The sequence below is a fragment of the Nestor notabilis genome, unplaced genomic scaffold (assembly GCF_000696875.1).
Source record: "Nestor notabilis isolate BGI_N333 unplaced genomic scaffold, ASM69687v1 scaffold29319, whole genome shotgun sequence".
In the NCBI taxonomy this organism is placed as follows: Eukaryota; Metazoa; Chordata; class Aves; order Psittaciformes; family Psittacidae; genus Nestor; species Nestor notabilis.
The window spans coordinates 10,041-30,679 of record NW_009944579.1 but is presented as its reverse complement, the minus strand read 5'-3'; the positions used below and the strand labels follow the sequence as shown (position 1 = coordinate 30,679).

The following is a 20,639-nucleotide window of genomic DNA, read 5'->3' as shown; positions in this document are numbered from 1 at the left end:
GAGGGAGAGAGCACGGGCTGAGTGGTTTGTGACTTCTTTTTTATCCTGGTTCCAAAAACAGATGGTGGTGCGTTCTTGTACATGGTTTGGGGTGAGCTCACCACGGAGTTGTGGTTTCAGATCCGTATCCCTCTAGGCTACTTTATATTCTATTTTAATGCAGAGTGGAGCTTGATAATTTGAACAAAGTCGGTCAAAGTACTGAAATATTCATCTAACTCTCAATTCCTGCCTTAGAAGGATTTATCATTTTATTGTCCTCCAGTGTTGTCTTTGCTCATCCCTGTTACTACACTGTCTCTGGTATTTATACATTCTGTATTTGAAAACATTGGAGGAGCAGTGCATGGTATGTATAGAAGGCTACAGGGAACCATCTAGTCCAAACACCCTGCAGTGAGCAGGGATATCTTCAATTATATCGGGTTGCTCAGAACCACATCCAGCCTGGCCTTGAATGTACCATCAATGTTTTCACATTTCTAGTATCTGAGCTGGAATATGGCCATTAGTGTCAGTGTTAATGAAACATTTCCTGTTATTTGGGTTGGGGGGGGGGAACAAGCACTTACCTCCTGATCTTTTGTTTCCTTTTAGGTGTTTTTGTTGATGCTGTAAATTCAATGGGCCAAACTTCTCTCTTCACTGCTGCATTGCTAGGTCTTGGTAAAATAGTGGATATACTGCTGGATTACGGCTCTGATGCTAATCAGTTAAGTATATGGGTTTTTTTCCTTAATTTGAAATTAATCTTTAATCTTTTAGTGGTTTTAGTAATGTAATAGACAATATTTACTGTATATAAATGAAGAATTGCTTAAGATGCATGTTGCTATTTTAGCCAAAGGTCTTCATAAGTATGTAGGTGTATAATTTTCCTAGTTTCATTGTGTATCTTACTGTTTGGGAGTACAGAAACATTCCAAGCATGCAGCCGTTTTCCCCAGCAGCACAACTGGCTGAATGTAGTAGGAGTAGCTTGAAATATTTCTGTTTTAATGTTCCCCAGTCGCTGTTACGATGGAAGCACCCCAGTCCATGCAGCTGCGTTCTCAGGAAATCAGTGGATTCTTAGCAGGTTATTGGATGAAGGAGGTGATCTGAGAGTGCATGATAAGAATGGGAAAAAACCTCAGTGCTGGGCTATGTCAGCTGATAAAGAAACCAGTGCTCAGGTATGTGTGTGTAGTATGTTTTGAATATGTGCTAGATATGTGCTCACATCTTCATCTTAAAGTGAAGAAACTCCAGCATTTCATGGAGCAATTCTTGACCTTTAAATGGTGGATAATTAAACATTTAACATTACTTTTCCACATCAGTAGTGGTATTTTGAAGTTCTCATGATTCAGATTTAACTAAGGTTTTTCTCAGGTGCAGGGGCGTGTCTGTCCATAACTTGTTAGGACCTTTATGTATAAGTGTGCAATGAAGAGAATGACAGGCTCTTGTTTTGGACCCCTGATATATGTAGTTTGTTGGCAAATATGTGCAATTTGGGGGTAAACCTGAAGTAGTTTTCAAGTGTATCTGAGTCTGTGCATGAACAGTGTCAGCAAATGTGTTGGTTTTGCAAAGTGTGATATTGAATTAAAGCTCACAATACTCCTCTTAAAAAGAAACCTGATATTAAAAATTTTAGTGGGTAGATGTCTTGAAAGTTAATCATTTAGTGCTGAAGTAAGCTTTCTCTTACATTGTCATGTAATTGATTTTCTTCAAGTTTTTGTCTGTCCGTTTCTTGAAAGGCCTATTTACAATATTGCAACTAACCAGTTAATTTTTCAGCAGTCACTATCTATTAATTTGAAATGGTTTATCTTGCAGTTCTGAAGTAATTTTATGTCTTTTTTCCCTCCCTCTCCTCTCTAGATACTGAAATTCATACAGCGTTGCACATCGCACATGCAGGCTGCTATTCAAAATTTTCCCTCTGATCTACTCAGGAAGATTAGCTCCTCAAAAGCCTTGGTCAACAATCCATCTCGGTTTGGTAGTCTTGTTCAAGGGTAAGAATATATTTTACAGTACTGAGGGATTGAGCTACAAGGACTCTTACTTCCATATTCTGTGATGTTAAAATGAACGTGTTCTCGTTTCATTTGAAATACGTGGCTGTTGCAGAATTTCTGTCCCCCTCCCCTCTTTTTTTTTTTGGTATTTTACTCAAATACAATTGGCAATACAAATTACTTGGCATATTAGTTACTCTTTTTGCTTTTTTTTTATACTTAGAAATGTTGACAGTCCTCTGGGCAGATTTCTAAAAGGTGGAGCTAATGCAGCCAGGAACATTTACAGCTTTGGATTTGGGAAGGTAACATGCTCTGGGTAATGTTTTTCTAATGATATTAGTACAGATTTTCAGTCATATACTCTTCACAATTACCCCACCCATGTTATTTTAAATTTTTAGTGAGTTCTTATTTTTACTGAAATGGTGGGAAAAACCTGTGGAGAGTGCGAATACTGAGTCTGTTAGTCATTAGTATCAGAGGAAGCTGTTTCAGAACAGGCAAAAAAACTTCTCCTCTTTAAATGTCACCTGTGGGAGTTCTTAACGACTGTTTCTGCTTTCCTTATTTCAGCTTCACTATAGAGTTAGGCTTTTGACATAGATATTTTAATATTCCATTTTGATGCTTTGGCTGATGCTCCCATTACACTGGTTGCACTCGAGTTTTTAGTGAGCTTGTGGCACATGTGATGGATCTTGTGAAGTGTTGCACGTTCCTTTGGTTATGCTCTGGTGGTGTTTCAGTTTTATTTTGCAGGTAGTGGGCATCTTGAGTACTTGGCATCTCTCCTTATTATTGGGGAAAAAGACCTGGTTCAGGCAGATGACGAAGCAGCATTTTCTTACCGTGTTGGTCCATACATGATCATGACAAAGTAAGTGGAATCAAAGAGATTTTAGCTCTTCTTAGTGTCTATCTGTATCTATTAAGCAGCAGGTTGTACCACATGCTTTGTTTGGAGAGTTTTCCTGGTCTATTCTGTCTTCATCCACTGCTTTCTGTTTGCAACTTGTTTTTTGCAGTGCACTGGTTAATACCTTCTTTAGACTCCCTCAGCATCTCTACGTTGCTCTGGTCCTTTCCAGCCATATTAACTCAATTATGGTTATTCACTGACAGCAGTGTTTCAATACTGATTCCTTTTGTGGTGGGAAATGTGTTGCTGGGCTTGCACAGACTGTGTTATTCAGTGTTGAATCCTTGTAATTGTTGGGTCAGACCTTGGGCCTTTGCCATGTGCATGTCTGCAGCCCACTTGCTCAAACCTGTGGTGACATGAGAGTTCAAAGTGCAGACTGAATCTTTTTGGTTTTTAATCTTTTGTGTTGTGTAGCAAGTACTTGTGCCTCAGAGGCATCCAGAGAACTGACAAAGCAGTGGTTTAGTCTTCCCAAAGCTCTGGGTTGTATCACAGTGGCCTGATGGCCTTTAGGGGAGGGAGGTTTAGAGTGACCTTGAGTCATGGAAGGGTAGCATCTTTGGACAGTAAACCTGACCTGTTACATCCAATCTTAAACTGTATGAGAATTTACTGTCAGTTTGAAAGACTATATGCCATAACTGGGGTCATCAGAGTAACGTTACTAACAAAAGGAGGCAGCACCAGAGCATTTCAGAATTATTTGTAAGTAATTCTGTAACTGGAAAAAATATTGCAGAAAGCATCTCATAGAAATTCTTTTTTTTTTGCCTTGTAGCTTAATGTGGGGAGGCAGCAGAGTTACAGTGAAGGAACTTGGCTCAGAGCCCCATCAGAACTACAGTAAACTGCGCTTTGCCGATCTTCTTGTTGCAGAGCAGGAACACAGCAGGTAAGAGAGAATGTGCAGTAGCCATGAGTGCTCCTGGGGGTTGGGTGTCTCCAGCAATGTGAGGAAATGTGATTAACCTCAGGAGGACTGTCAGGCTGTGATTGTCCTTGCTCTTCAAATGAGAAATACAGGTCTCTTTCTTCTCCTGTCTATTCCCATTCCATTTGCTCCCCAATGAATAATACAGAGGATGATGATACTCTCTTCTCATATATCTGGATGAATGCTTTATTGCACTTTGCTTGGATGGCTTATTTATAGATTCTTCTAATTGTGACAGTAAGCATTGTTTCCTAAATGCCTTCTAATCTATGATTCTTTTAAAATGTAGTGTATTTCAATGAAAAGTTAGAAGCATTCATGTTGTATTGATTAAAAACATCTAGAAAGCCAGGACTTTTTTAATCTCAGATTTGCCTTACTTTTTTTCCCCTTCTCTTTGCAGTAAACTCAGACATCCTCATTTGCTACAGTTGATGGCTGTTTGTCTGTCTAGTGACTTGGAGAAAACCCGTTTGGTATATGAAAGGGTTAACCTTGGTTCTCTGTACAGTATCCTTCATGAAAGGGTAATTGGAATATTTGTTTTTTAAACAGTAGTTAATTGAGAGGGAAAAGTTTAGTGACTACATCTGCCATCTTTACTCAAAGAACAAGACGACAAAATTATCAGCCTGTGTAGCCAGGTTTCTGTTTCACTGCACAGTACAAGGTACTCTGTAACCTGGTAAAATTTGTAATTGGCAAATAGTTCACTAAGTGTTTAGGTGCAGTTGTACTGATAGTCTTGTTTGGTGTCAGTCTTAACATGGCTGAGCTTTTAATCTTCTGTATGTCATTGTGGAGTGCAAATGTGGCGAAACCAGCTTTTGCCCTTGAGTATCTGTGTGTAATACATTGCAAACTGCCTGTGTATAAAAGCAAAGGCTTGAACTCAGTTGTGCTTTTTTCTTTTTTCTAATCAACTGGTTTGTGTTTTATTTTTAATATTAGTTTGGTACTTTTGGGTTTTATTCCAGCGTACAGAATTCCCAGTGCTGCACATGGAGATAATTTTGCATGTGCTGCTTCAGATTATCGACGCTTTGCGTTTTCTACACTCTCGTGGATTTATCCACCGTTCAGTTACCTCGTATGCTATTCAGATTGTTTCTTCTGGTGAGGCAAAGCTGTGCAACTTGGAATACATGATAGAGAGGTAAAGAACTTCCTCACTGTTTCTGTGAAAGGAACAAACATGAGTAAATTTAGTATGAAATTGTGCTGAAGTGCCCCTCTTTATGACTAGGGAGTCCTGCCTCTGGGTCAGGCAGCAGAGTTACAGGAGTAAAGAACTCCAAATTATTACTGCTCGGGTACATGAACTTTGCCACAGGCAGTACAGCAAGCCTCAGGGGGACTTAGTTTCTGTGTTGTAAGTATCTGAAAATAGAAACTAGTAAGAGAAGCAGCTCTTTACTGCAGTATAAAAATACCATCATAGAGAAATAGAATTTAATCTTACAGACGAGAGATGTAGTTCCTCTTTGAGTTATTAATTCTGCTGCTGGGCTAGAAATAATTTAAGTGTCCTTTTGTTATCCTGAACTTGCGTTCGTGGAGATTTACCTAAATTGGTTGAGGATTCCACACCTCATTGAAGTGGTAGTAATTAGGAGCCACTGGTGACAAAAAAAGTGTTTCTTTTGTGAGGGACACGATTTCATCGTGGTAAATTATTACTTGTATACATTTTTTTTACGTCTTTCTTGTAGTGCAGTCTGATTAGAAAGGAAGTAAGTGGCTGGTTAGACTGTAAAGAAAGAGAAAAATTGATAATAAACAAAAATTTGCTGATGGTAATGTCCTGAAAGGAACAAAGATACTTCCTAACCTCTTTGCAAACTCAATTTATTAATAAATCTTGGCAATTTCTTGGCTATTTCAGATACATCTTACTGTGAATTGAATAACACCCCCACCCCACCCCCTCGCAGTTAAATATGAGGAGGAAATTACCTTCTAGACATTGCAAAATAAATATTGACAGGCCAAGTGGTACCTTCTTAGGTTTTGTCCGCAGTCAGGCAATGCTGGCCAGAGATAAAGGGTTGCTTGTAAAAGTCCTATTGGGAAGTTTTCAGCTTTCTCTGATGTCTTTTGGAGTGTAAATTTGTTAAAGCACGTGTTACTTTCACCAGAAAGTCTTTGCTGCAGTGTCCCAGAATACATTTCATTGATGTGAAAATACTACATGTTTTATATGTGGATACACTCTGGACCTTTTAGGTATTTAAACTAAAAGCAGATAAAACAAACTCAGGTGTTTGAATTCCAAAATTCCAATATACCTTCTAGTTGAGTGTGTCGTACATCCCAATTTACAACTTTTTTTCCCTTTATACAGCAAAGATGGTGGAGAACACAGTGATCTGACACGTATTCCTGTCCCAATACAGCTGTATAAGTGGTGCTCTCCTGAAGTAATCCTTGAAAAAGTTGTCACGGTCAAATCGGATATATATAGCTTCTGTGCAGTACTGCAGGAAGCCTTGACAGGTACATCTATAGGTTTAGACTTTTGTCACTTGGGTAACCCACCAAATGTTTTCAGTGCAGACTGTCAGCCCCTAGTGTCTGTTTAATTCCTCTGTGTGACTGGATAAAACCTTCCTGTGATGGCTTGTACAGAGTTAACTGGAAAAGGAACCTTCCAGGCAAAACCCCAAATATTAGTGTGGCAGTAGTTGTAAATTAGGGAATGTGCAGGTAATAATGCTTCAGTATCTGATTCTTTTTATCTTTTTTCTCTTTATTTTCATGAACACCAATACACGGCTTTTGACATAAAGTCTGTATTTATGTGTTGCAGAGACCTCCCCCTGGAAGGGTTGTGAAGACTCAGTTATTAAACAGCTCGTAATTTCGGGACAGCAGTTAGAAGCAGATGTCAGACTTCCTGTGCCGTATTATGATATCGTAAAGTCGGGGCTGGAACCTAAACAGAAGAACCGCTCCATGAATCTTCAGGATATTCAATATATACTGAAAAATGACTTAAAGGTGACCTCCAGGATTCTAGTCTTCCATGCATTTAAAACAGCAGAGTTTTGCGTCCATTCAGATTCAAGTTGTTATGCTTAAATCTAGGTGGGAGGCAATCCAAACAATCCTTTTCTGATTATGGAGGCAGACCACCTTAAAAGAGAAGGTAGAGACATTGAACTGTCTAATATAGTTATCTTTTTTTCTGTTTTTTGTATTACAGGACTTACTTAAGTCTCAAACTGGTAATGCTGATGAAACGCCAAAAGCCCAGAGACCTGTTGGTTTTGCAGATGTGAACATCTGCTTGGTGTCAGCTTTTAATAGCCAGAAGAAAACACAGGTATTTCAGGGGAAAGAGATAACCAAGGCTGGTGAGTTTCTTTTAGCAAGATGTTTTGTGTTCTTCACTTAGCATGTTCCTCAGTCCATAAAGGTTTTATATAAATAATTAATATTTGAGCACTTACAGATTTTATGACATAGTTTGGAAATAGAAAGCAGTTAGCTTTGGGTTCTAGCTGCCACCCTAATTGTTAATGTAAACTCAGATCTGTAAGACTGGTTAATGTTTGAAGTTTAGGCATGTTGTTTTTGGCAGAGGTGTTAAACACTGTTCATGTAATCTACAAAAGACATTAACTCCTAATTGTACAAAAACTCTGTGTTTGGACATCTGGAGAAATAGCTTAACATCTAAACCCTCTCCTTTTAATTTACTTACTTATTTTTTAGACAGCTCTACTTCCCCAATATACTCTGCTTTTCCTGAGGAGAAAAGCGCTTTAGTGCCCCAAGAGGCATCAACCAATCTACATGCAGTTGCACAGGATGAAAATCAGGATGTGGCTTCTGAACTTGAGATGACCCCGAGTCTCAGTGATGTGGATGATAGCCTCTGTAGCTTTGAAATCAATGAAATCTTTGCCAGTTTCCCAGAACCTCACAAAGACTTCCTGGAAGAAGGAGCTAGATTAGGTCAAGCTCTAAAGGATGAAAAAAGGCAGCAGAAGGAAGAAGAGAAGGCTACCTTCAAAGACCTCACTGCATCCCCTGGAGTGCCCTGTGAGGAAAAGCCAGTTTATGAAGAAGACAGCTTGTCAGAATTGGATACAGAGTACTCTACAGAAGCCCAGGAGAGCACGAATGAGGCTTCTGACCTGGCACAGGTGAGAGATGCTGGGAGACTAGTGAGTAACCTGTCCAGAACTGAGCAGCACATCAGCAAATGTGTCCTTAGTGTAAAGATATCTCAAAGCATGGTGCAGCAGATAGCAGAATCCCTGTGCAGACTGGAGGAGAAACTGGACAAATCAGAGACCACTAAAAACCAAAATAAGCTACTTCAGGAAGTCAGAATGAATCAGCTTTCTGAACAAAATTTTCAAGGACACTGGAACAGATCTGATGATACTTCCCAAAACACTGATAACCCTTTTTCTGGAGTCAATACTTTTTCATGGAAGGCTGTAGGTCCACCATCAAGAAACTATGTTCCACCAGGGATAACATGTCAGGCCCAAGGAGCATTGGGTGGAGGTGGTTTCCAAGCTGTTTCAAAGACAGCAAAACCAATGGAGGTACTTCAAAATGAGAAGTGGAAGTGCTTTCATGAAATGAGTAACAGTAAAAATGAAAACAACTGTCATGATCTCACCTTCACTGTGGTGAAAAAACAGGATGATCTAGTGAGCCTGGACCACCAGGTAAAGGGTTGAGTAGGGTGATTGTGTTTATCACTCCTTTATTCCTTAGCAGATAAAGAGACATAGTTATGGATGGTGTCAAAGAGGAGGGATGAATCTGTTGTTGCGCATACCATATGCATTATAGGAATGAAAATTGTCAGGTCAGCAGGGCAATAGTATTATATCTTCTTTCTTCCCACCCCCATCCCCAGCAAAATACTAATCCAGTGGCTCAGGAGGGGATAAAATCCTGTTCTAAAATGGAGATGGTACTGTTGGAGAAAAGGGCAAGCAGAGATTTTTGTTTGTATACTTAGTTATGGAGATAATTAATCTACAGTTATTTCCATACTTATTACGGAGATCATAAGCTGCCATTAATAAGGGCTTCTAGATCATTTTCATTGTTAAATATAAGTAGTTGCTATGCTTAGCCCAAAGAGAAAGAGAAAAAAAACATGTACTTATCTGCTGTGGGAATAATCTTGACTCACTTAGGTCCACTCATTCCCCGTGATAGCCTGCCCGTGTACATATGAAACCTGCTATAAATCCAGAGTGGATTTTTTTCTAGGCTAAGACCTGGAGTTATCCCTTCTCATGAATAGTGCTACTAAAACATAACCTAGGGAATAAAGTTTGCACAGCCCAATTCTTAGTATATCTCATAGACAGCTCAGCTAGTGATTACCAGAATGTCTGGCATGTGCTGAATCAGGGCTTGTTGGACCTATTTCAGAATTTATTCCCATGTCTGTCTGTAAGAAGCAAAACAAAGTCCAATTTGCAGTGTCAGAGAGGAGGCGATTCACGTTCTGCAGCAAGTGGAATTGAAGAAGAGAGGTGGTGAGTTTTGATTGTATTCACAGGAAAGTTAATTCTAGCAGATTTATCTTGTTACAGTCACTGTCCAAAGTAGAGACATCCAGGATCAAGGATGGCATTGAATGTGTTTTCAGTAAGGCAAATACATCTGTCCAATTAGGACCCTACTGTGAGTCACTGTCAGCTGCAGAGCTGACAGGGTGACTGCTGCAGCATATCAGTCAAAGAGTGGTGTTCAGAGATTCCATATGCCTCTCTTGATGGAGGTCAGCGGTCCAAAACAGCAACAGTGCCAAAGGAGAGCAATCTAGTAAGTTACTAGGAAGGGTGGTTCTCCTTTCTCTGCACAGTCTCGTTCAATGCTTTGGCTTTCATAGCTGTAGGACTAGGACCCGTGTTAGGGGCTGTAGGAGTAAAACAGTCTTGTTAAACCCAGTGACAACAGAGCGTGCATTACGTCATTCTGTTTGCTGTGCTTTTTAATGTTGTCCCTTTGTATTTCTACATATGGGGTGGAAAGTACATGTTAAAAATACCTGGCAAAAGTTGTGCAAATTAATGAATCTTACTAGTTGGGAAGCTGGGGACAGGCACCTCCTTCGACGTTTGGGTCAAATCAGTTGGGAAACTGAAAGTTGATTCATGACCCAGTTGGATCAGTAAGACCCGCTGGTGAAGGATATACTTGATTAGAACATAAATATTCCAGATATGTGGTTAGCTGAAGTGAATGAACTCTTGATTGGGATCAAGTTGGTGTTAGGGTTGTTGATATACAAGTCTGAAGTTCTGAGTATCTTCAGTTGTCCCCTGATCACCGTACTGACCTGAATAAAACACGTCTACATAGCATTCACTGTCTGTTAGTGTTTATATAGATATATCATCTGAAGGCCATGGACAGCTTTTGAAATCTAGATTTTAATGTGCAGGTTGTCTTGTTAACCTATAATAGATCTAAATAACTGGCTGTGCTTCCTAAGCTTCTGATGGCTCAATCTGCTAGTTCTGCTGGGTTCTTAGAACATGTGTGCTCTCAGCCTTTTAATTAACATTAAACCAACTTCTAGTCTTTTACTAACTGGGGAATAATAACACAGTATGCTTGTGCATTAACAGAGTTTGATGCATTTCGTAATGATTTATTATTACAGGTCCTATCCAAAATCAAGAGCTGAAATTTACAGCACAAAAATAAGCGAGGAGAGGATGATGCAATCAGAATGGAGGAGTAAGTAAATCAGTGTTAGCTTGGCATTAATGTTAGCAAGTCTTGCTGCAGTGTATTATAACTTAACATTTTGTTACTTCAGAAAGGTCTGTCTGCCTTAATTGCTGAAGCTCTACTAGGCTGTGCTTGGATGAAAACCAGACGAGTAGAATACTGTGTCTTGTGCATTAAGGGCATAAAATAATCACAGCCACATTAAGACTGTTTGATTATAAAGCACAAGGAATTTCTAGCTCTGTTTTGTAGGATGTGAGGGAGGGACAGTGTATGAATTTAGACTGGGTAATATAACCATGACCAGTGGATGGCAGTACAGGCATGAATAATAGAGAATGGAAACTAACAAAAATTGTTCATGTAAAGACTTACCCATAACAATTTAAGCAGGTTTTAAGCTTTCTTTAAAATGGAAAGAAGTTTTTAGCTCTCTTCCTCATGAAGGACTTTACAGGCTATAACTTTAGCATTTCCAAGTCTGCAGACACAATGAAACACAGGGAATGCTTTGAGGGTCCAGATTCTGTTGTGTAAACTGGCAATTTTGTCGTTGTTCTGTAGCTGAAGTAAAGCAAATGGCCAGAAGAGCAGCCTCAGGAAGGCTAGAGCTTTACTCTCCATATCCAACCAATGAATGTACATCTGAAAGTGAAGCAGAGAGTATAAATGAGGCCTTTCAACACGTCACTGTTAGAGTCCAGAAAAGTCAAGACCAGCAAAGATATAGGTGGCAGTCAGGTGATAATGTTGAGCCTCAAGATTTGGTCAGTGAGAATAGATCTGAGTCAGAGGAGAGTGATCTGGAGTCTGCATTCAGAAGTTCTGGAGGTAGGGTTGAAAAATGAAAAATATTTTCTTTTCTATTTGTCTCTCTCCATCTCCCAGCAGATGTCAGCTTCTGTGATTTTGTTACACTAATTGTCAGTTTTGTCTTCCAGAATCTTGCCCCAAACCAGGCCAGTCAGTCAGTCACTGGTGAACATAGATAAGATGGGTATTACATGTTAACAGGCGGAGGTAATGTCCAGTGAGCTGAGGGACCTAAAGCTTTCAAATCCACGAGTATGCTCTCACACTTTATCTCTGTCAGTTAGAATACTGAGATGCTTTTTCTGTAGCAGCATAATGGATAGTACTTTTGTAATAGTTACAGATAAAGGAACAAGGAAAGCTTCTCATGCCTAGATTAACGATGTAAGCATTTACATGTCATTATTTCACCATGTTCCTGGCAGACAATGTAGTTTTACTGTCTGCTCTCATTGGTATTCCATCAGTGGTTCAGACCACTCACTTCATGTTATTTTTTGCCTAATAATTTTGTTCCATTCTGACATCCTAGGGAGAAGTTCCCAGTCGCCATCACAAGATGAAAAAGCAGAGACTGGAATAACCATTCTTAAGAATTCAGTCCTTCCTCAACAAGTTGAGAATGTCTCTAGAGTATGTATAGCAATGCAGGAAATCTAGTCACAGATAGTTATCTGTAAAACAGTTTAGCCTGGTCTCTCCATGTTGCACAGTGAACTACCATAACCTGATCTTTACAGTTATGATCTGACTTACAGTCTTCCCTCCTCTCCCCTTTTTTTGTTTGGTTCTATAAACCATGAAGGTGATGTAAGGAGCAGGAGGTAAGTTGAGGCTCAGAGTGATCAAATTAAATACAATTTCGATTTGATGCAGTATTGTTTATCATTATTGACTAAAATGTATGGTTTTTTAATAGTGGAGAAAGCATCTCTAATGATGATGTCTTTCACAGGGACATTCAAGGGAATTACCTAGTTCCTTTAATTCATGTTCTGATGTGTCTGAAGAATTCTTCACTCCTGATTATTTCCTTCCTTCTACTGCTCAGGTAAGTTCAGAACTAGAGATAAAAATAACTGAAAAGACAGGAATGAAGTCTGTGGCAAGAACTTTGGACATGTGTAATACATCATGTAGTTTTATTATGCTCCCTTTTGATTTGAAGAAAAGCTGTAGAAAATGGGAAAAAGATAGTTTTTATTCTTTTCTTTTGACATATCTATAAATAAAGATTTATTTTAAAGAAAATTCTAATCCTGTTCCTTCAAACACCCTCCCCAAAAAAAAACCCAAACCAAACAAAAGAAATAACTAACCAAAAAAAAAACAACAAAGCAACCCCAAACCAAACAAGTAAAACCCCACAAACACCCAGACTCCCAAAACACCAGGGACATGTTTTCTTAATTTATTTACAAGGCAGTTACATAACCTGCGGATGAGAAAAGTTTTAGGCAGTTGATAATCTGTCTCTGAGACCTATTTCACAGGTCTAACAATTGCAATACTCAATAGTCTTCAAACAATGTTCATTCATTTCTTGAAGACTCCAAACCCATTGTATGGGCTGGTTAATCCAATCCATGCTGTTTGCTGATAAACCTCTGAGAAGTTTGTCTTTCCAATTCTGATTATTGTAAACATCATCCTGTGAGAGTTGTCCTACCCTTTACAGCTTGCCTGTGAGAAATTGAATTCGCTTCCTTTTTCCCCCCACTTTAGACTTCAGATGCTGAGGGCAAATTAGAAGATGCTTGTGGCAGATTTTTGCAGAAACAGTTACCTGAAGATGCAGGATCAGGAATTCCAGTTTCAGGTAAATGTGCTTTTTGTTTTAAAGGTACTTTAGAGTTAGGGAGACAGAGTCTTGTTGCACTTACATTAGTTTTTTTTGTCAACAGTGCTCCTGTTAGAAGGCTGGAGCTTGATTCCACAGGGTTGCTTGATCTCTTATTTCTCATGATTTTAGTGAGAGTTCAGGACACTCAAAATTTTGGAAGATGAGGTTTGGGCATTGCAGTCACTGAAATATTGTCAAGTGTGAAGATTATGTACTTGCTGTGTTTCAGTTAAAAAAACAGAACTTGTTTGCAACCCTTTTCTTTTTACCCTAGGGCTATGTTGAATCTTTTAATGCAACTTGCCATGGTGCTGGAAACTGAACTAGAGTTGTATCGACACATTAATATTCTTATTCCTAGAAGGAACTTGAGCTTAATTGTAAAAGCTGACATTGTGTGTATGCAGAATAATGGAAGGATGATCGTTGTTTCTGTAGTCTGTTGCCTCTCTTAAGTCAAATTTGTGAATGTTGTGATATTCCCCAGTGCTTCAGTGGTTGACTGTCTGGCAGCTGTGGTATGTTTATGAAAATGCATCTTTAAAACACATTTGTCTCTTGACAACAACAAAGGTCATAAGAACGAAAAAAATCTAATAAAGTTGCAATTTCCTGTTCAATGAGTTATCGCTTTCTTTTGTACTTGCAAAACCCAATAACAGGGAACATTTGTCATTTGTATTCAGGAGGAAAAACACTACTCTGCAGCACAGCGGCGCAGAACTTCGGCAGTCATACGCTAGGAGTGAATCAACTTAGTCGTATGCCTGTAAGCAGGTAGATAGACATACTTTGTTACTCCAAGTGTAAATTAGGTTGTAAAGTGTGCTATCTTTATTAATTCTGCTTATATATCTAATTATATATCTATAATATTATGTATCTAATATTCAAATAAGATGCCAATGGTGCTTTCTAATTATTACCTACGTATCATAGTTCCTTGTTAAGAAAATACTAAAAGGCCTTTCACAGATCTCATGGGGCTTTGACTTTTACAGTATTCAGTTATGGTTTGCTTAATGAGGAAGCTAAAATAGGAAAAAGAAGTCATGTGTATATTGCAATTCCTTTTACGCTGGTAAGCTACTGTCTTAGAGCAAAGGTAATTCAAATTAAGGTTTCAGTCATCTGTTTTAATTTTGTTGTGCTTTGGATTTGGAGCTCAAGTGGCATGAAGATCATACCTTTTCCTCTCCTGTGGGAACAATCCGAAGCAAGTATGCTTGCTGTATCTTGCCTGCAGATAACATTAGCCCACGCTCGGAAACTTGCGGTCTCATCTGTCAAACATGAGGTGTTTATATCCAGTATTTTTGTGCAGTTTGTATTCTATTAGTATGCAGAGATGTTGGCCAGAATCACTACCTCGTGCTGCAAGGGGTACTTTTGCTTAAAGCGAAAAAGTTCTCGCCCTGAAGGGCTTTCAGCAGTGGCTTTTGGGCTTCGTCAAAACTCCTAGCCTCACTGTAGCTGAGCTGTGTTCCTCCAGAGTTAGCTGCTGCTCACTTATTCCAAGTGTGGAAGTGACAGCTGCTTTTACTGTCTTGTCAGTGTTGTGCTCTCTCCCCTCTACTGGAGGAACTGAGTTATCCGTGTCAAAGGTAGGCAGCAAATGTGTAAATACTTGGCCTTAAGGTAAATGGTAATGGTTTTGGTTGCTCCCTTCACTTAGGAATTGAGCTTTTGAAAGCAGGACAGAGGATGGTTGCTTTCTGGCCTTCTGACTAATCCCATTTGAATGCCTCTTTGACCTTGAAAGGGCTTGTTACAGTTTGAGAGAATAGTTTGCAGTGCAGACCAATCAAAGGATGATGAAACAATGTAGTCATGTATAGTCATAGATTTTTATTTAACTTTCTGTTTTGTTTTGATACTGCGTATATCAATTAAAATTTTGTCCTTAATGTGCTTAAAATGACATTTTTCTTGTAGCACTCTCCATCTTCTAAGGTTTTAAGCAAAATATTTTTATGAGCTGCAGTCTACTTCAGAGAGTAGGTAGTCCTCTCAACTTTTCAAGCTAGAGAACTAAATACATTTATTTTCATAATTCTCTGACATGATCACTGAATGTGGCCTTTCTTCCTTCATTACAGTGTTGAAACAGCACAAGAAATAACACAGGCAGAATGCCAAGAAAAAGATGTGTAAGAGCCAGAGACCATTTTCTATCAAAACTTCAGCAAGTTGGTCATTATCACTATAAAATTTTTTGTGTTGGTGCAAACAGGAAGATGAAACAGACCAAAGCTGAGAGAAAGTGTTCTGAAGTATTGAAAGAATATATTCACGTGATAAGCTGGGAGATTGGTATAAAAGAGCTATCACATCCGGTTGTCCTTAGTTTGAAATAATATCTGTATAACAAGTAGTAAAATTACTAAAAAGAGCAAATTTTTAGTCTGTAGCTAAATAAATTTTATTACTCAAGAGAGTCATGATTGAGATTCTCAGGAAAAAATTGCAGTTTGTGACTTAACTAGTAAAGATAATTTCTTTTTACAGATAATGCGGATTTGCATAGAAATTACTGATTTGGTGGGAGTAGACATTTGTTCATTTCATGGTTTTCTGAGGACAGTGTAATCCAGGGTATATCTGCAGAAGATGTTAGTTTACTTAATATAATCCCAGTCCTGCAGCCACTGAAGAATTGTTATAACTTGGGCGGACATCACTGTGCAGGTCTTCAGCAGTTTCAGTTTATCCGAGTAATTCTTCTGTAAAGGCTTCTAAGACCTACATTTAGTCTTAATGGATTATTATTTTTTGTTAAGCCTTGAGGTCTTCCCTTGGCTTTAGAAAGAGTTTTCTGCCCAGTGGCTCACATCTGAAGTTCTTGCCTTTTCTAGAGACAGTTTCCTGAGCGTGCTTCCTACAAAGGATGGGAAAGCAAATAATATAATATTTTCTGTCTCTGCAAGATTATTGAAGCTGGTGATCTATGGCCTTCCAGGAATTATGTGGGAAGTTTTCAGAGGGAATGTCTCTCTTCCTTCTGGCAAACTAGATAGTGCTGAGCAAAAATAAAATCTAAAGAACCTGAAAATAGCACAATTAGTGGTTCCTAAGTGTAAAAGCAGCTATTCTGACTGTCAGAACATCTTTCAATACTTCAGATCAGTGACAGATATTCACAATTTGTCGAATATCCCCTATGAGCAAGAGAGCTGCTACAGGGATGTAGACTGTAAAACTCCCAGAGTGAGTCATGCACCAAGGAGCTTCAGCACTCCACTCAGCTCAGGTAACTACAGGGGAAAGAAGGAAGGATCAGTGAATTACTTAAGCTTTCTATGCTAGGAGTCAGACCTTTCTGCCAAGACTTGCTAATGTAAAAATCCTTGATGTGAATCATGGAAACTCCTACCAACGCAGAAATGTCAGGCTTGGAATAAATAAGCACAAGTATTGCTGTACTTGTGGCTTGAAATCTCATTGTTTTGGTCTGGATAGCTACAGCTTTGTAGTTGCAGCCTGTTTGTTCAAAAGAAATAAAAAACACTGAACTAAAGGGGAATTTATGGGAACACAGCTAAAAAGGCCACTATCTGAAAGGCCTCTGAAAGATGATTACTTGGAAGATAATGGTAGCCTTCATAAATAAGAAATTGTTCATCTAGAAATTGATTTGAAGTGATACCTGTACATTTTAGCATTCTAAAGACAGACAATGTAATAAGCACTTAGTATGTTTTAAGTGTTGATAAAGTGATCTCAGTGTTTGTTGAATTTGTAGTGTTTACAAGCAATGAATCATCATTTGCTTTGTACTTGCATTAATTTGGTGTAATACAGTAGTAGAAATTTTTCAGTTAGCAGATTTTTGCATAAACAGTCTGAAGTGGAAGTCCTAGGTAGTCAGTTTGGACTTCTGTTTAGAGATTATTTATGGGCAATAATTACTCAGAGTTTCCTGTGCAGGTGCCTGTTCAAGTAGAAGCCACCTTTTTCTGCTTCTGTTGAAATGTGATGAAGATGCAAAAAAAAAAAAACAAAAAACAAACCCAAAACAAAAAAGAACTTTCCAGCTCTGTTATCATCTTTTCTTATTTTAATTCTAGAAGAAAAAAATCCGATAGCCACTGAAAAATACAAACACTGCCATGAAGTAGCTTCAGATTCTTCCTTTTGCGGTTCTCAAGAGATCTCTACAGCCCTTAGAGAGGGAAGGAGCACTGAAATTCCTTCAGTTGCTTCAGGAGTTTGCTCATCTGCACTGAATCAGCCTGTAAGTCTAGAAAAAAAATCAGCCTTATGCCAGCCGTTTAAAACTCCTTTTAAAAACTATTTTTCCATAAAACAAATGCAAGATAAGCAGCACAGGAGTATTTCTAGGTCTTTGTGGGTGTTTTGGAATCCTGAGTCTGTAGACATGACAGAAGTTCTGATTGATTTCAAAGCAGTCAGTGTGTGCCACACAGAGCTGGCTTCCCCTTGCACCTTATTTTATGTAAATGTTAACCACCATCAAAGTGACTTTGTCTGCCCTCCACCCCTTTGCTGGCTGTAAAGAATTTCCCAGCTCTGAATGTGGTAATCCTGGGACACTGAAGTGGTAAGTATCTGCAAAATGGTTTGGTAGAAAAGGTACGTTTTTGTTGGGGCGGGTGGAGGGGTTGATCAGTTGGTCTTCTGGTGATGCAACAGCAGGCTGCTTATCTGAACCACTCAATTCACAAGTGATTTGTTAACGACAGGCTTTTGACTATGTGGAAGTGGGGAATAAACGTGAATGAAAATAAATACGTGTGCATATGTGCTTAAGTATGTATGTTTGTCACATTCATAGAACTTGGTGGGGCAGTAAGTAAATGAGTGATTCTTTGAGGATGAAGAGTGAAGTGGAAGCCTCCATCTAGTAGTTCGGAAGCAAGTAAATGTTCAGAAAGCCCTTGTATTAGGGGATTAAGTTTGTCTTCCTTCTGCACGGATGTGGCATAATGTTATCAACTTTTCGGTATCAAAAAATCCTCTTTCTTTGGAGTTGACAATTTCCAAGGTCACTGTAGTGATTTCCAGTAATCTTTTTGGAACTGAAGGTGTCCTGGAGCCACAGCATTATCTTAACTGTCTTTTCAGACAGTTATATGTTAAAATAGTTGCCTTTTTGCTTTTCTTACTGTTATCCATTGATGGAGTTACCATTTAAAGATTAAGTTGGAGTTTGTTCAACCAGAACAGTAGCAATTGCATTCATTGTCATCAGGTTAGGCCTGTGTCTTTCTGCGTGTGTAGCAGACAGTTGGAATGCATTAAGCCCATTAACAGTGCCGTGCTACCCTGACAGGCTCTGCAGAGATATTTGATTGTGTCACTTTCTTGTTTAAAATCTTATTGTAGGATTAAGTGTGTGAAGCATCTCTTTGCATTTTGAGGGCAGTGAGGACTTGCCTATGATTAAAAAGTCTTGATTTTTGTTGGCCCTTCTAGTGGATAGGTGTGCCTGGCTTTAATTGTTAAAGATTCAAAGCAGAGAATGGGAACTTCAGAGATCTTGGAACTGTCCTTTCAGAGAATTCTCATCCAATTGTCCATATAGAGTGTTGAAACAGATAAATATACAGCTGACAGTACCTTATGGCTGGCTAAAAGATGAGTGCACAGCAGCCTAAGCAAGATTTTTCACATCTGTCTTACCTGGATTCTACCTCTGTTTTCATATTCTGAACTGATTGAAGAGCTTATTTTAAATTGTAATGGTCAGCTAAGGTTTTAATTAAGGCTTTACCTCATTTGGGGTTTAGTATGTTGAAGGGGAGGATTGAAGATCAGCAGTTCTTCCATTTACCTTGTGTTCCCTTCTGTATGATCTTCCTCAGGATGAGTTACCAGTAGCTGCCTCATGCTTGAGAGGAACCAGAAAGGCATCTGGTAAGTGTCTTAATGCAGCCCAAATAGAACGATCAAGAAACAGAGAAACAGATTTGAAAAGAAATTGTGCAGGTTTACTCCCTCTTCTTTTTTCCCTCTCTGGCATCTCTTTTTATAGGGATGAATAGCTTTGCACACAACTGTGTATTGCTAGTGGTAATGAGGTGGTGGATTTTGTGTTTGCACCTGCAGACTAAGAACTCTGGCCTCTAATTTGAAGTGTAAATATACTGGCCTAAAACTTGCAATACAGGATTAAGAACTGAATGTACAAGTCTAGCTCTAAAGGATTTTTTCATTATTAAATTATTTAAGGATAAAAAGTGAATGAGCCAGGCTCTTGCAGGTTGATAAATATGTCAGCAAGATGTCATAATGTAAGCCTGTATCACAGTTATTAAGGATTAATCACTGCTAATTAACTAGACTATTTTTCTATCTCAGCACTCTCACAGGCATCTAACCACTTCACTGATGAGCTGCCTCCACCAGCCCAAGAGCTGCTGGATGAAATTGGTAAGAGGCACTTCACCCAAAATGGTACGAGGCTTGCCAGCTGTGTTCAATCAGGATTTCTCCCAAATCATTCACTACTAAAATACACAAGAGCTTCCAAATTAGTTGCAGTCAGGTCAATGATTAGGAGGCTAGGCATCAACAGCTTAAGTAACTGGCAGTTCTCTAAGTTAGTCCCTGAACTTTCTGCATTTCACTTCATGGTTACTTGCTGATGAAGACAGCAGCCAGTCTATTGAGTCAAGATGTAATTTAACACAAACTGAATTTTGTGTAGACCTTTTCAAAGGTGTCCTGGAGCACTGCATGTTCTCCATTAAAATGAATGCGAGCCAGGCAGCTAGATCCCTCGGGTGTTTTTGCAGAGTTTAGTCTCAGTGATTTACGTTTCTTTTTGTAATCACATACATCTTCAGACAGAACACAGTGTAAAAACTCTGCGTTGTTTTTACTGGTGTGTGTTACCGAAGAATTTGCTTTGGTTATTCAGTTATAAACCAGACATTGGGATAATTAAATGTATATAGCTTCTATGGTCTTTGAGAAATGTGGTACCTACATTCTAATCTTTTTAGTTCCCTATTCACCAAAACAAGGACATATGGAGACTGGTGTCAAGTGAATAAATGATGGTCAGAGACAATTCTTAGGATAAATATATGAACTAACTGTAGATTATCTAAAGATTTTCATCTGGGTTTGGATGGATAAAGTAATATGGTACTTTAGATTGTATAATGTCAATTTAGAAAGAGTAGATCAATAAGGAAATGCTGGTTTTAACAGAATATTTAAAGCAGCAAGATTCCAGTGCTCAAAACTTTGAAGAGAACGGATCGTATGATTATGGACTGCAAATAAATGGTTAGTTGATAATAGTCCTTAAGTAGAGATTGCAAATGGAAAATCACTTTTGCATTGCTGCAAAATTGCTCTGAATGCTTGTCCCTCTATGGTCAACTGTATGATAAGTTTCAGTTATTAGCACTTTTGTGTGTG

General features: G+C 38.7%; 1 protein-coding gene across 1 annotated transcript in view; it reads left to right on the top strand.

Annotated features, from left to right (window-relative positions):
* Positions 1-597: 597 nt before the first annotated feature.
* The window catches only part of TEX14 (testis expressed 14), a gene marked incomplete at its 5' end in the record, with an annotated part of 23,009 nt that continues 2,967 nt past the window's right edge, over positions 598-20,639 (top strand). The window contains 26 exons of the mRNA XM_010022482.1: positions 598-712; positions 1,010-1,175; positions 1,873-2,009; positions 2,236-2,317; positions 2,762-2,892; positions 3,716-3,829; positions 4,275-4,398; positions 4,849-5,027; positions 6,216-6,367; positions 6,681-6,871; positions 7,077-7,231; positions 7,593-8,520; positions 9,260-9,387; positions 10,521-10,597; positions 11,156-11,422; positions 11,937-12,037; positions 12,360-12,459; positions 12,954-12,967; positions 13,130-13,223; positions 13,934-14,024; positions 15,347-15,397; positions 16,370-16,497; positions 17,315-17,481; positions 19,073-19,124; positions 19,569-19,640; positions 20,427-20,504. Of these exons, the coding sequence (XP_010020784.1) occupies positions 598-712; positions 1,010-1,175; positions 1,873-2,009; positions 2,236-2,317; positions 2,762-2,892; positions 3,716-3,829; positions 4,275-4,398; positions 4,849-5,027; positions 6,216-6,367; positions 6,681-6,871; positions 7,077-7,231; positions 7,593-8,520; positions 9,260-9,387; positions 10,521-10,597; positions 11,156-11,422; positions 11,937-12,037; positions 12,360-12,459; positions 12,954-12,967; positions 13,130-13,223; positions 13,934-14,024; positions 15,347-15,397; positions 16,370-16,497; positions 17,315-17,481; positions 19,073-19,124; positions 19,569-19,640; positions 20,427-20,504 (3,894 nt within the window). The remainder of the gene's footprint in view (positions 713-1,009; positions 1,176-1,872; positions 2,010-2,235; positions 2,318-2,761; positions 2,893-3,715; positions 3,830-4,274; positions 4,399-4,848; positions 5,028-6,215; positions 6,368-6,680; positions 6,872-7,076; positions 7,232-7,592; positions 8,521-9,259; positions 9,388-10,520; positions 10,598-11,155; positions 11,423-11,936; positions 12,038-12,359; positions 12,460-12,953; positions 12,968-13,129; positions 13,224-13,933; positions 14,025-15,346; positions 15,398-16,369; positions 16,498-17,314; positions 17,482-19,072; positions 19,125-19,568; positions 19,641-20,426; positions 20,505-20,639) is intronic.